Here is a 13082-nt window from a genome sequence, read left to right on the forward strand (position 1 = left end):
AAATCAATACAAATGAATCGTTACCAAAATACGTGTGCATCTCAGTGTAAATGCTTTCCTTTTAGAACTAAGAGTTTAGGGAAATGAGAATCACAGCGTGAGCTTTAGTTAAATCTAAAGCAGTGTATACCTATGGCTGATTTATGTTCAGGTTTGACAGAAAACAACAAAATTCTGTAAAGCAATTATCCTTCAATTAAAAAATTAAAAAAAAAAAGCAGGGTTTTTAACATGGGGTTTGTGGGTCCCCCAGTCTGGTTACTGTCAATCAATTGTCAGTACTGGTTACTGGAGAGCTTATTAAAGTTAGAAGGGACTGGGTCCCATCCCAGAGATTCTGGTCAAGAGGTCAGGCATCACTACTTTTTGAATGCTTGGCCAGTGCTTTGACCAGTCCTTGAGGCTGAAACCATTGCCCTAGAATAGCATTTCTTGAATTGTGGGAGTAGTCTTTTACATCAGAATCCAGAGAGCCTGTTCAGATGCAGATTTCTGGGCGCCTCCCAGCCTACTAGATCTGCTCTGGGGAGGAGCAGAGCTGTGGCTACAGTTTAAGTGCCCAAGTGACTTTTGAACATTTGATTTTTTTTTGAGATAATTATAGATTTACAGGAAGTTACAAAAAGAAATGTACAAAAAGATCCTGTATACCCTTGACCCTATTTCCTCCAATGGTTACCTCTTGCATAACTACAGTACATTATCAAAACCAGGAAATTAACATTGATACACTCCATAATGGGCTTCCCAGGTGGCTCAGTGGGTAAAGAATCAGCCTGCAATGCAAGAGACGCAGGTTCAATCCCTGGGTCAGGAAGATTCCCTGGAGGAGGGCATGGTAACCCACTCCAGTATCCTTGCCTGGAGAATCCCAAGGATGAGGGAGGCTGGCAGGCTACAGTCCATAGGATGGCAGAGTTGGACACGACTGAAGCAACTGAGCACATACAGCATGATCCATAACACTTACTCAAATTTTATCAGACTTTCAAGCCTTCGTGTGTGTGTGTGTGTGTGTGTGTGTATGTAGAATCCTCTGAAGTTTTATCAGATGTGTAGGTTTGTGTAATCACTACTGTACATTAAGATACAAAACCAGTCACCACAAGACTCTCCTGTGCTGCCTTTTACAGTCACACAACCCCATCACAACCCCCGCATCCCTAGAGTTTAGAATCTACTCATCTCTTTTCCTTTAGAAACAACTAATCTCACTGCTGTTTCAAAAACATACAAATGAAATCATATAATATGTAACCTTCCTAGATTGGCTTTTTTCATTTCAGGTGTCAAAGAATCCCTCAAATTTCATTTTAAAATGCTGTGAATGGGAAATGTCTTAGGGAAATGTCCACAGTTTTCACCAGATTCTCAAAAAAATCCTATGACATGTCTCATAAAGTTTATAAAAGCATTGGTTCATGGTTTTATTGGGTTATTTCTGGTCTTCTTGGCTAAAATCAATAATAAAAAAAAAACTAGTGAATATTTTTTCTTCTACCACATCTGTTGAATTCCTGTGTCCCAAAGATTTCTCTAACAGTTTGGGAAATATGATCACTCAGATGAATATTTCTGAGTGCCTGACATGTGCTAGACAAATATTATTTTTTCCCTAGTTAGTAAGAAGGGGAAGAGTTAAAACATTAAGGACACTTTTAGCTTATGAAAAGCTCTAAGTAACTAAGAAATCAGAGCAAACTTTGAAGCTTTCATGCCATGTGACTTGAACTGCTGTGCTCTTTACTGCTCTGAACTGGATATGCCAGTGATCAAATAACATCCTGAAGAATAATCCTATACACTGAAAACATGGCATTATGCAGTGGGGCTACCTGTCATCACTCTGGTTGGCTTTATAGAGGAGGAGCCTGGTAGGCTGCAGTCCATGGGGTCACTAGAGTCGGACACGACTGAGTGACTTCACTTTCACTTTTCACTTTCATGCATTGGAGAAGGAAATGGCAACCCACTCCAGTGTTCTTGCCTGGAGAATCCCAGGGACGGGAAGCCTGATGGGCTGCCGTCTATGGGGTCGCACAGAGTCAGACACGACTGAAGTGACTTAGCAGCAGCAGCAGCAGCAGCAGTCAAGCGCTCATAGCTCCTCCAGGCATGCTTGTCCCTGGGCAATTGTCGAACTGATTCCTCTGCTTGCCACACCCTCACTCCCCTTTGCCACCCACCTATCTGGACTAATTCTTGCCCTTCCTTTGAAACTCACTTTAGGAAGTACCACCTCTAGGAAGGCTTCATTCTCTCTTCTCCAGGCTTTCATTGGGCTGTGCCCAATGTCACCCAACCTTGCCAGATGTCACAGTGCATGGTGATTACTTAATTGCTACTGCCACCAGGCTCTGAGACCCTTGACGGCTATGACGGGGTCTTGGATGCTTTTATGCCCCCCTGAACTTCAATAAATAGCAAGATCTATTTAATAAATAAACAACAGTATGTCCTTAAACAGCTTCCCGTTGGCATTCACCACTGCTGACTGCCTGAGACTTTCCTCCATTTCTTTTTTTTTTCTAAGATTTTGTTGATGTGGATCATTTTCAAAATCTTTATTGAATTTGTTACAATATTGCTTCTGTTTGATGTTTTGGGGTTTTAGCCCCCAGGCTTGTGTGATCTTAGCCTCCCCAACAAGGGATTGAACTCGTATCCCCTGCATTGGAAGGCTAAGCCGTAACCACTGGACCACTAGGGGAGGCTCTGTGTCTTCGTCAGCGTCATAGCATCTCTTAAGCGCCTTCACGTGGAGGTATATAGACCCAGCTGTTCAGTCTTTCCCCAGCAGGCTTCATCATCCCTGGATTCTCACAAAGGTTTGCTAATACACTTTAGGCTTTTTCCCAAGGATCAGTATATACAAGTCGCTGATCTTCTCTTGCTAGAATGCTTGTCTCCCCAATTTTGGAAAATAGGGACAACACTGACCTGTACCATTTTCCTTCTTGGTCTTACTACTGGATCCTATAAATTCTTTATTATTGTGTTTAAACTTACAGATCTGTCTTTCCCATCAAGGGGGTGAGTTTCCTGGGGCCCAACACTGTCTCTTATTCATCCCAGAGTCTCCAGGGACTGGTACCAGGTGGGATTCCATAAATGTTTGTGGAATGAAGTTTGGTGTTAGGTCATCAGAGCTCTGCTGTTCCTCATGCTTAGCACATGCATTTCCTCATCTTCTCCACACCTTTACTCCCTATTTATCCTTGATCCCTGATTCTAAGCCACTGAGAATTCTTTATGGAAAGGAGAAGAGAGCAGATAAATACAACATTTATCATTTTAAAGTAATTTTAAGTTAAACATTTTAAAGTAATTCTCTTCTTCCTCCCAGGTACTATCTTGGTCGTCTGATGTTTATTGTTATCTCTGAGCCAGACATGATTGAGCAGGTGTTGGTTGAGAAGTTCAGTAACTTTACCAACAGAATGGTATGTAATTTTCTTTCTGCATATGGATGGAGGGGGAATCCTTCTAAGATGCAAGGACCACACGTCACATCTAACAGGGACGTGATGGGGCCTCTTACAGGGTTTAGATCAGTTCAACTCAAAACTGAGCTCCCCAGTGAATTCGAGTTTTCAAAAGAGATGGACTGTTGCAAGAGAATAGCGTTTACATTTAAAAAATGCTTCAAGAAAGCGAAAGCTCAAGAGAAGTGGTAGCTGATAAAAATGCTGAAACCGGGAGGGTTTTTAAAGCTGTGTTCAAAGCTAGAGGAATCCAGAGAGCATAGGTCAAGCGTTTGAGGAAGACCAAGGAAGGTTAATAAATATCAGAGGGAAAGTAACGTTTCAAGACTCCTGTGCTTACATCTTTCCCAGAGAGTATCAATGTCTTAAGATTGGAAAAGGAAGACAAGTAACATGATGAGGGAAATTCATCCCCAAGTAACAAGTCTCTAACCCACTAAAGGAGGTATATATTCCATCTTTTTTTTTTTGCAAAGTACATATCCTACTCTTTGTCTTTGATGAGAAAGCCCAAAGAATGGAAGAGATGACAGAAAATGGCACAGGTCAGGGCTGTCCATATTTTCAAAAAACGAGGAGATAAGGATTCTTATCAACAGCCTTCATGCTGATTTTTGGAAAATAGTCTAAAGTGAATGAATAAACATTGCTTGTGAGAATTTAGAGAATCTCTATGTGCCAATCTTTTTTTTTTGTCAAATTAAACTCATCTTCCATCCTTATAGGAATAGTATTCACTTATAGGAATGTATTCATTCCTATACATTCTTATAGGAATATATTCACTCATTTGTTGGTTATTTTACCAACCTTTGCACACTTGTGATATATACCAGGCACTGCCTAGGTACCGATTAGAAAGAGATAGAAAACTCAGTATTGTCCTCGAGGAGCTCATAGTCTAATGACAGAGGCAGAGAGGAAGGAAACCAGGATAATATAGAATGGTGAGCATGGAAAACACTGCTCCACCCAGAATGGGAAAAGGGAAAGGCTTATTAGAGGTGAAGTGGCTGAGACTGTCTTCTTAAAGAAATTAGCAGTGCCCGCCTGCGTTCTGTACTGGTTGAGCTGTCCAGAGTGTTTATTTGCATTAAATTTCACAGAAACTTATGAGACTGGTACAGTTATCATCTGTATTTTACTGACAAAGAAATAAGACCCAGGTTATAGGAGGAAGACTAATAGAACCCATGTGCCGTCTCCCAATCCAAGTCCAGGGCTTTTCCTACTGCCACTACTGTTAACAGCTGCCTAGGTGATGTTTCTGGATTGTCAAGGTTTCACGCAGTAATTGGTTACTTGCCCCAAACACACTCACCTTCCAGTTCCAGAGCATCATGTCCAATTGCTATTAACAAGAGAATCCCCCACCTTTCCTACCCCTGTCCCAACCCTGGGTATTCTTCCAGGCTCTCCTCAAATTCTTTCTCCCCCATAAAACCTTCCCTACTTCAACTCTCATTTACTATTCCCCCTCTCTTAACTCTAACAGCATCGATCATCTGCATCAGTGGTACCCAACCTTTTTGGCACTGGGGGCTGGTTTCATGAAGGATAATTTTTTCAACAGGCTTGGTGTGGGGAATAGTTTCAGAATGATTCAAGCACATCACACTTATTGTGCACTTTATTTCTATTATTATTACATCAGCTCCACCTCAGATCATCAGGCATTAGATCCCAGAGGTTGGGCACCCCTGAACCACGTCACTCCCATTATTTTCATGGTCACTCCCACTGTGCCTTTGACTATTTGCTCTAAATGAATGCATGACTTTCACCCTAACTTGATTAACTTTAAGCTTATCCTTCTTTTTTATACCCCAGGGCCCAACCACATAATGACTCCTCAGTATCCAATATACCCTTGTTCAAACTGAATTGACTCTCCATCAACTTAACATTCTCCCCAGATGATTGAGGTAGTACTTGGAGATTCAATATATACTCTTCCTCTTGTAAGTCATTCACAAACATGTGAGAAGATCCATCAAGGATTAGATCTCTAGGAAATCCCAATGTTTATAGTTTTCCATCTGGGAATATACCTACTTATCTTCAGCTTAGTTTATGGTCTTTAAGCCAATCCCATATTCATGATAAAAACAATCCTTAGTGACTCAATTTCTAGAAGACCATCTTTAGAGTGGGATTTTCTCATAGGTTTTGAAAGTCAAATTAAATTGGGCTCTGCAGTTACCTCTTATCCATATGCTTATGTATCTGCTCAAAGAACTCAAGGAGATTAGTGAGGCGTGATTTCTTCTTCCTGACACCATGCTGCCTCCCCTCTAATAAGCCATGTTCACTTGAGTGTTCAGCGATTCAGCTTTATTACACATTCATTCAGTAAACACTAAATGCTTACTCCATGCAAGCCTCTACCAAATGGTCCCTCGTGATACAGAAAAGACCTCCGCATTATTAGTTTGATGCATTAAGTGAAAAGGAACTTACATAATGCATGGTTTTATGTTCCAACTCTGAGAACCCGTCTCTGCTCACAATCCAGGCTTGACTTATGTGTACACATGACAGCCTGGTGGAGAGTGGCGGGGATGGGTTCACCTTTGAACTTGGATGTCGGCTGTAGGCATCCCATGAGGGACTAAATAGGACACATTTGGCTGGAGGTGGGGTGCCACCATGGGGAACTCCCTGACATAAGTCAGTACTGAGCATATATTTGAATTAAAAAAACTGTTTAATGATACGTTTTTTTTCCAGCTTAAGAACACGGGGCTGAACAAACTCTATGGGTTGAACCCAGGTTGGCAGCTAGTATTTCGAGTTTTCCAATTCACATTTTCAAGGCACTCAGTGGAATACAACTGCTCTCTCCTGTTTTCCAAATGGACCCCTTGGGCCTCTCTTACGCTTTCAGCACTTCCTCAAGTTGCTTCCGGTTGGGTGCAACCACACTTTATCGTTAAACCCCAATCATTCTCTTTAACATATACAGAACCTCAGTTTCCCCAGCACTTCCGGTCTTGGTTATTTTTATGCAGATATTTTTACTTAGCTCCTTGTGGCTATCAGGTACTTGGTGAAGCCAGGGGGGCAGCTCTTTTCTTTTTTTTTTTTTAATCTGCAGAAACTGGAGCTGGGTCCATGTGACTCAGCAGAAATGGTCTTACCAGTAGTAGACCATTTCATTCCTGGCTTGTCAGGAAGGCTCAGGGTTGGGAAGCTGTGGGAAGGGTGATAAGAGGAAGGGGTGGGGGGTCTTTGGCCCACATGAGGTTGATCTAGCTGGATGCAGATCCAGACTGGAGGAGCTTAACCACTAAAGCTACCACCTGGAGCTCTTGAGTTCTGGTCTGACCTGGCAAGCGGGTCAGGCAGCAGGCGTGCCCATTGCCCAGTTTTGTTATGTGTTTGTGGAGTGGACTGGAAGGTGGTGGTGGTCACACATGTGTGGGGTGGGGGTGCCAACCCTCAGGTCCTCGCAGGCAACTTGGGGTCAACCATCCAGACACAGGTCCAGCCACACTGTTAACTCACATGTAAAACTACATGATGGAGTTGGTGAGTGGTTTTATCCAGGACCATAAAACCTGCTTCTGAGATGGCACTAGGGTAAAGAACCCACCTACCAATGCAGGAGACAAAAGAGATGTGGGTTTGATCCCTGGGTCGGGAAGATCCCCTGGAGGAGGGCATGGCAACCCACCCCAGTATATTTGCCTGGGAAATCCCGTGGACAAAGGAGCCTGTTGGACTATGGTCCATAGGTTCACAAAGATTCGGACACCACTGAGTGACTTAGTACTTAGCACGCACATAAACCCCGGGCCTGATTCCCCGGAGGCAGCTCCTTCAAGGCTACCTTTCCCATCTCACTGCAAGGACACTGGAATCTTAGAATGAGTTCGTGTGAAGCCACAAAGCCCCTGGCACCAGCAAAGAGTGCCAAAGTTCTGAGGCAAATGCGTCACTGCAGACCTTTATAACCCACTGCATCTGTAGTCAGGCCCCATCCCAGGAGCAGGAGCATGTGGCTGGTTGCAGAGCTCAAGAGCGAGGCAAACTCCACCCAGCACTCCAGGTAGGTCAGGCCACCTGAGCTGGGCCCCCAGGGACCAGCCTGCTGTCACTCACTGAGGACGAAAGAGCCTCGGCCAGCTAGCTCCAAACATGTCCCCTCCACCTGCAGCCAGCACCTCTCTGCTGACAGCTTTGGAATCTTCACTCATCTAGAGTTTCTGGGCCTCTTTCTTTTAAATAAAACATTGAGTCAGAGAAAACATTCTGGTTTTCAAGTGGGTGCAGGAAGATTTAAGTTGTGAGGATGGTTTTGGTCCATAACAGGGAAGCTCTCATCACCAAGTCAAACATTGACTACTTTTTTCAGCTTTGCATTTCTCAAGAAGTGTCAGTTCACATGATGGATCGATCCATAGCTCTGGGGACCATTATTGCTTAAAGCCTAAACAGACTGCATAGAACCAGAAGCACAGGTGTGTGACCTAATTTGCCTGGCCCCTGTCCGTTTTGAGGCAGTTCTCATTGGGTTTTTAATATATAATTGAATTTATTTATTTTTAATTGAAGGATAATTGCTTTACAACCAACCAATTGTATTGGTTTCTGTCAAACATCAACATGAATCAGCCATAGGTGTACATATGTCCCCTCCCTCTTGAGCCTTCCTCCCACCTCCCTCCTCTCATTGGGTTTTTTGGTTTGTTTTAATATTTATTTATTTGACTGTGTTGGGTCTTAGTTGTGTCATGAGGGATCTTTCATTTCAGGGCACAATCTCAGTACTTGTGGTCCATGGGCTTAGTTGCCCCTTGGCATGTGGCATCTTCGTTCCTCACCAGGGATCGAACCTGAGTCCCCAGCATTGGAAGGTGGATTCTTAACCACTGGACCACCAGGAAGTCCCAGGTCTTATTGTTTTATGTGAAACATCGTACCGTGCACAGGAAACCCTGCATCCTGAGCCAAGCGCGTCTCCTCCCGGGCTGCCCCACCCACAGGAAGCCCCCATGGGAGTGGCCACAGTGGGATGCCTGCAACCTGCAGGTCTCTCCTCTCACCAGCTTTTCCCATTTCTAAAAAAGCCAAAGCTGGGGAATTGCACTTGATGATCTCAAACATCTTGCAGGGCCCCGGGTGTTCCGTGAAGCCTCAGTAACGTAGTAGCAGTGCCAAGAGGTATTGACTGAACCCTCAGCTGTTCTATCAGTGCCTTGCAGAGCTTTTCTAAACTTCAAAATCTTGTTGAAAATAATTTTATATTTCTGTCTTACTAAACCTTTGGTTCACTAGGAAGCCATCTTTAAATTTTTAAAAGAGAAATAAGTAAAATCTTAGATTCATATCTTCCCTCTCGGACTTTTGTGGTGGCAGAAGTAAAAACAAATGTGTAGGGACTTCCCTGGTGGTCCAGTGGTTAAGAACCCACCTTCCAATGCAGGGGACATGGGTTCAGTCCCTGGTCAGGGAACTGAGATCCCACACCCTGTGGGGCAACTTAAGCCTGTGCATCGAAGACCCAGAGCAACCGAAAAATTTAAAAATGTGTAAACTAGGAGATTAATAGCTAGAATTCTGGAAAGAGACCAGGAAATAAGCCATAGAAGTAATTCTGGTCTCTCAGTGGTTGTGTTCCTGAACCTTCCTAGGCAGGGCTGCCATAACCCAGTTCTTGTCTTTGTTCAAATTAGAAGACTCCCCACCCTCTCACCTTTCATTGGCTGGTGCTGAGTTGGCAGACGGAGCCCAAGTTGGGGTAAGCCCCACTTGTCCCCTGAACCTTAAATAAAATGTCCTGGGTCCCTTTGAGCCCTGGACATGCCACATCCCTTACTTGGAGGCCATGCTTTTGGTCTGGTCATAGTCTGAAGCCGAGAGAAGGAAGACGGTGTGATGTTCATGACCATCTTCTACTGGCAAAGAGTGAAGGGACAAAAATTGTCTTGTGGAGATGCAACACTTTAAATACTTCAAAACACCAAAATAAACACCTGCTCAGTTGGCTCAGTTGCTCAGTCTTTGTACAGCCAGATAGCAGTAGTCATATGTTGAAAATAGTGTATGTTCTCACGCCTAGGATTGTGGGTTCCCCAGGTGACAGAATCCTAGGGTTTTCATTGACTGTAATAGACTGAGGGGCAGGGCACAGTGTTTCACACCCCTGAGGGTAGGAGAAAGATGGGCAGTAACCCTCTGCATCCTTATCTGTGCGAGGTTGTGTGAGGAAGACTATAACCACAGACCTGGCCTTTCTGCGATCATGGCATCCTTTCTGATAGCAATATTTCTGCAGCCTCCTTGACATACTTAACACCAAGCAAATCAGCAACACTCTCAGCCTGACCACTGAAGTAGGACAGCATCTCTTGAGTCTTTAAATCACTTTGCTCTGTTTACCTGCTGCCTGCAGCTCCGTGTGGTCATGTGAGAACTGTGGACTGCCCTGCCAGGATATCACAGAGCTGATACAGGCCTTTCGTCAACTCTCTGGCATATTCCAGGACATAAGAAAACTATTTTTGGCTATGGCTTTATATCCCATTATGCCTTTTTCATGGTAACACACGTGCCCATTTACAGCAAATGTGCATTGCATGCATTTTGCAGCACTCTGGGAAGAGGCTGGTAGTTCTTACGTGGCTCCACTGGGCCAGTGGAGAAACACTGGTTTGGCCCGTGATAAATCACCCAATGCATGCTTCTTCACTTCATGTGAGCACAGAATGCAGAGGAATCGGCTTGAATAATCTGCTCCTCAGGATTGTTTGATTCTTCAGTGTTTGAAGTTTATGCTTAGCTGGTCTGAGTTAGACTCTATTTTAGAGTCTTAACTGAGGAACTTCCTTGGTGGCCCATTGATTAAGAATCTGCCTTCCAAAGCAGGAAACCCAGGTTTGATCCCCGGTCAGGGAACTAGGATTCCACATGCCGAGGGGCAACCAAGCCCGAGCACCACAACTACTGAGCCCACGTGCTTTGGAGCCCATCTCCACAGCTAGAGAAAGCCCACACGCCCAGTGGAGACCCAGAGCAGCCACAACATTTTTTTTTTAAAGATCTTAATTGAAAAGACAGACACCTTCAACTGTCTGAGGGAAATTTAGCAAGGGAGCCATGAGGCCACTGCTGAACCACGCTGCTTGTCAGGACAGTTTCCTAACTATTATCCCCAAACTAATGAAATGATGTGAAAAGCACTTTGACTCTTATGAGATGCACAGTATTGGTTATAAACCACCCCATTTCCATCTCCAAATCAGCTGTGAGCTCTTTGAGGACAAGGGTTCCATTCTTTGACTCAATAGTTTCAGAGCCACCACGGCACTGGCACATATTAATAGTAGGTTCTCAATAAATGTGCGCAGCTTGGCAGCATGGTAACCAACACGATTTCAGCTGAGGGTGAGGATGTCTCTCAGGTTCGGGGTTAGAGTAGGGTTTTCAAATGTTTCTGACTGTGACCTCTGGTAAGAAATGTATTTCACATCAGGACACAACACTGAACGCTTTCTCTCTCACATACACACACTCACATACTCTCTCCAACATTCTCACAGACACACCCATAAATATCCTGATCTTGAACAAAAATTCGGCAACAAAACCCTTCCCCTCGCTTCACAAAATGTCCCTCTAATATTTTCTACTCTGCCCCATTCCTTGTTTCTCTCTCTTTTCTTTTCAATGCTGGTTGCCATCCACAACATTCATTCATGACCGGTTACGGCCTGCAGTCCGGAAGCCCCTGACCAGAGTCTGAGTGGAGCCTGGTTCCCTTGGACCTCCCTTCTTCAGCTGGGTCTTCCCTTCCTGCCTCAGCACCCACAGTCTGGCCCCATCAGTTTTACCAGTCTCATTCCTGCAGGGCAAGCCCCCTGTGCCTTTCAAAGGCCTCGCTCAGTACATCTAATCAGTGATTATGTGTAGACAGGGCTGGGGGAGGGGGATGGATGGGGAGTTATTGTGACACGGGTGTGGAGTTTCAGTTATGCAGGATGAAGTTCTGGGGATGGATGGGGCGATGGTTCCACAACAATGTGAATGTCTTTAATACCACTGAACTGTCCACTTAAAAATGGTTAAGATGGTAAATGTTACATTATGTGTATTTTGCCACACCTAAAAAATACATGTATTATATGTGTGTGTGTGTGTGTGTGTGTAAACAAGCAAACTGGCTTCCCTGGTGGCTCAGACAGTAAAGAATCTGCCTGCAGTGAAGGAGAGCCAGGTTCTATCCCTGGGTGGGGAAGATCCCTTGGAGAAGCGAATGGCTACTCACTCCAGTATTCTTGTCTGGAGAATCCCATGGACAGAGGAGCCTGGTGGGCTATAGTCCATGGGGTTGCAGAGTCAGACGCAACTGAGCAACTTGCACTTTGAAACAAACTAATTTTAAAATAGCTGAAGTGGTTTAGAGAAGGAACTTATGGTTCCCAGGGGGAAAGGATGGGAGGAAGGGGGATAGTTAGGGAGTTTGGGAAGGTCGTGTACACACTGCTATATTTTAGATGGATAAGCAACAAGGACCTACTGGATAGCACCTGGAACTCTGCTCAATGTCATGTGGCAGCCTGATGGGAGGGGAGTTTGGGAGAGAATGGACACATGTATATGTTTAAACTATATTTGGTGTGGTCATCAGGAGGTTAAGTCCTTGAGGTTGAGAAAGTTCTTAAAAGTCATTTAGACAACCCCCTCTACCCGGTGTGACCCTGTGGACTGTAGCCTGTCAGGATCCTCCATCCATGGGATTTTCTAGGCAAGAATACTAGAGTGGGTTGCCATTTCCTCCTCCAGGGGATCTTCCTGACCCAGGGATCGAACCCAAGTCTCCTGCATTGCAGGCAGACTCTTTACTGTCTGAGCCAGCAGGGAAGCCCATATTTTAAATGGATAACCAACAAGGACCTACTGTATAGCACCAGGAACTCTGCTCAAGGTCATGTGGCAGCCTGGATAGGAGGGGAGTTTGGGGAAGAATGGATACATGTATACCTTTAAACTATATATATCTGGTGTGGTCATCTGGAGGTTAAGTCCTCAGGGCTGAGAGAGTTCTTAAAAGTCATTTATACTCCCCGCTCCACCCTGGCCACTCAAACCTCCCATGCAGAATTTCCAAGAAGTAGGATACAGTCTTCAGTAACAGGGCTCACCACTCAAGGCAGGTTATTTTTATCTTTGAACCTTCTGACTTTGTTGGGAAGTTCTTTAGATGAGCTGGAATTTTCCCCACAGCTCCCACTATTGACCCCAATTCTATCACCCAGGGTCAAAAAACAAGCCAAGTTTCCTCTTCCATGTAATATACATTCAAGAAATAGCTTTTGAGCACAGATTAAGGGCCATGATCTGATCTCCCAAGCTTTCCAGCTATTCATTCCTAGATCTGTCAGCTTGTCCCCTCACCATCCGACCACTCTTCTGGAATGACCAATTGGCTGTTTCCCTCTTCCATATCATATCTAGAAATGAAACCATTACTCTAACCAATGCCCCTGAAATCCTCCATCAATGAAGGAAGAATTCTAATAGAAACTGTAGGCCCAGGGGACAGTATTGTCGTGGCAGGCGGATAAGAGAGACCAATGCTGACATATTGCATGG

The 13082-nt window shown here is 44.4% G+C and overlaps 1 protein-coding gene across 4 annotated transcripts in view; it reads left to right on the plus strand.

Moving 5' to 3' along the window:
• Positions 1 to 13082, plus strand: part of TBXAS1 (thromboxane A synthase 1) — a 173390-nt gene that overhangs the window by 75938 nt on the left and 84370 nt on the right. For all 4 annotated transcript variants that reach the window (XM_005205813.5, NM_001046027.2, XM_059885499.1 and 1 more), the window contains 1 exon segment: positions 3347 to 3443. In XM_005205813.5, the coding sequence (XP_005205870.1) occupies positions 3347 to 3443 (97 nt within the window).

The sequence above is a fragment of the Bos taurus genome, chromosome 4 (assembly GCF_002263795.3).
Source record: "Bos taurus isolate L1 Dominette 01449 registration number 42190680 breed Hereford chromosome 4, ARS-UCD2.0, whole genome shotgun sequence".
Lineage (NCBI taxonomy): Eukaryota > Metazoa > Chordata > Mammalia > Artiodactyla > Bovidae > Bos > Bos taurus.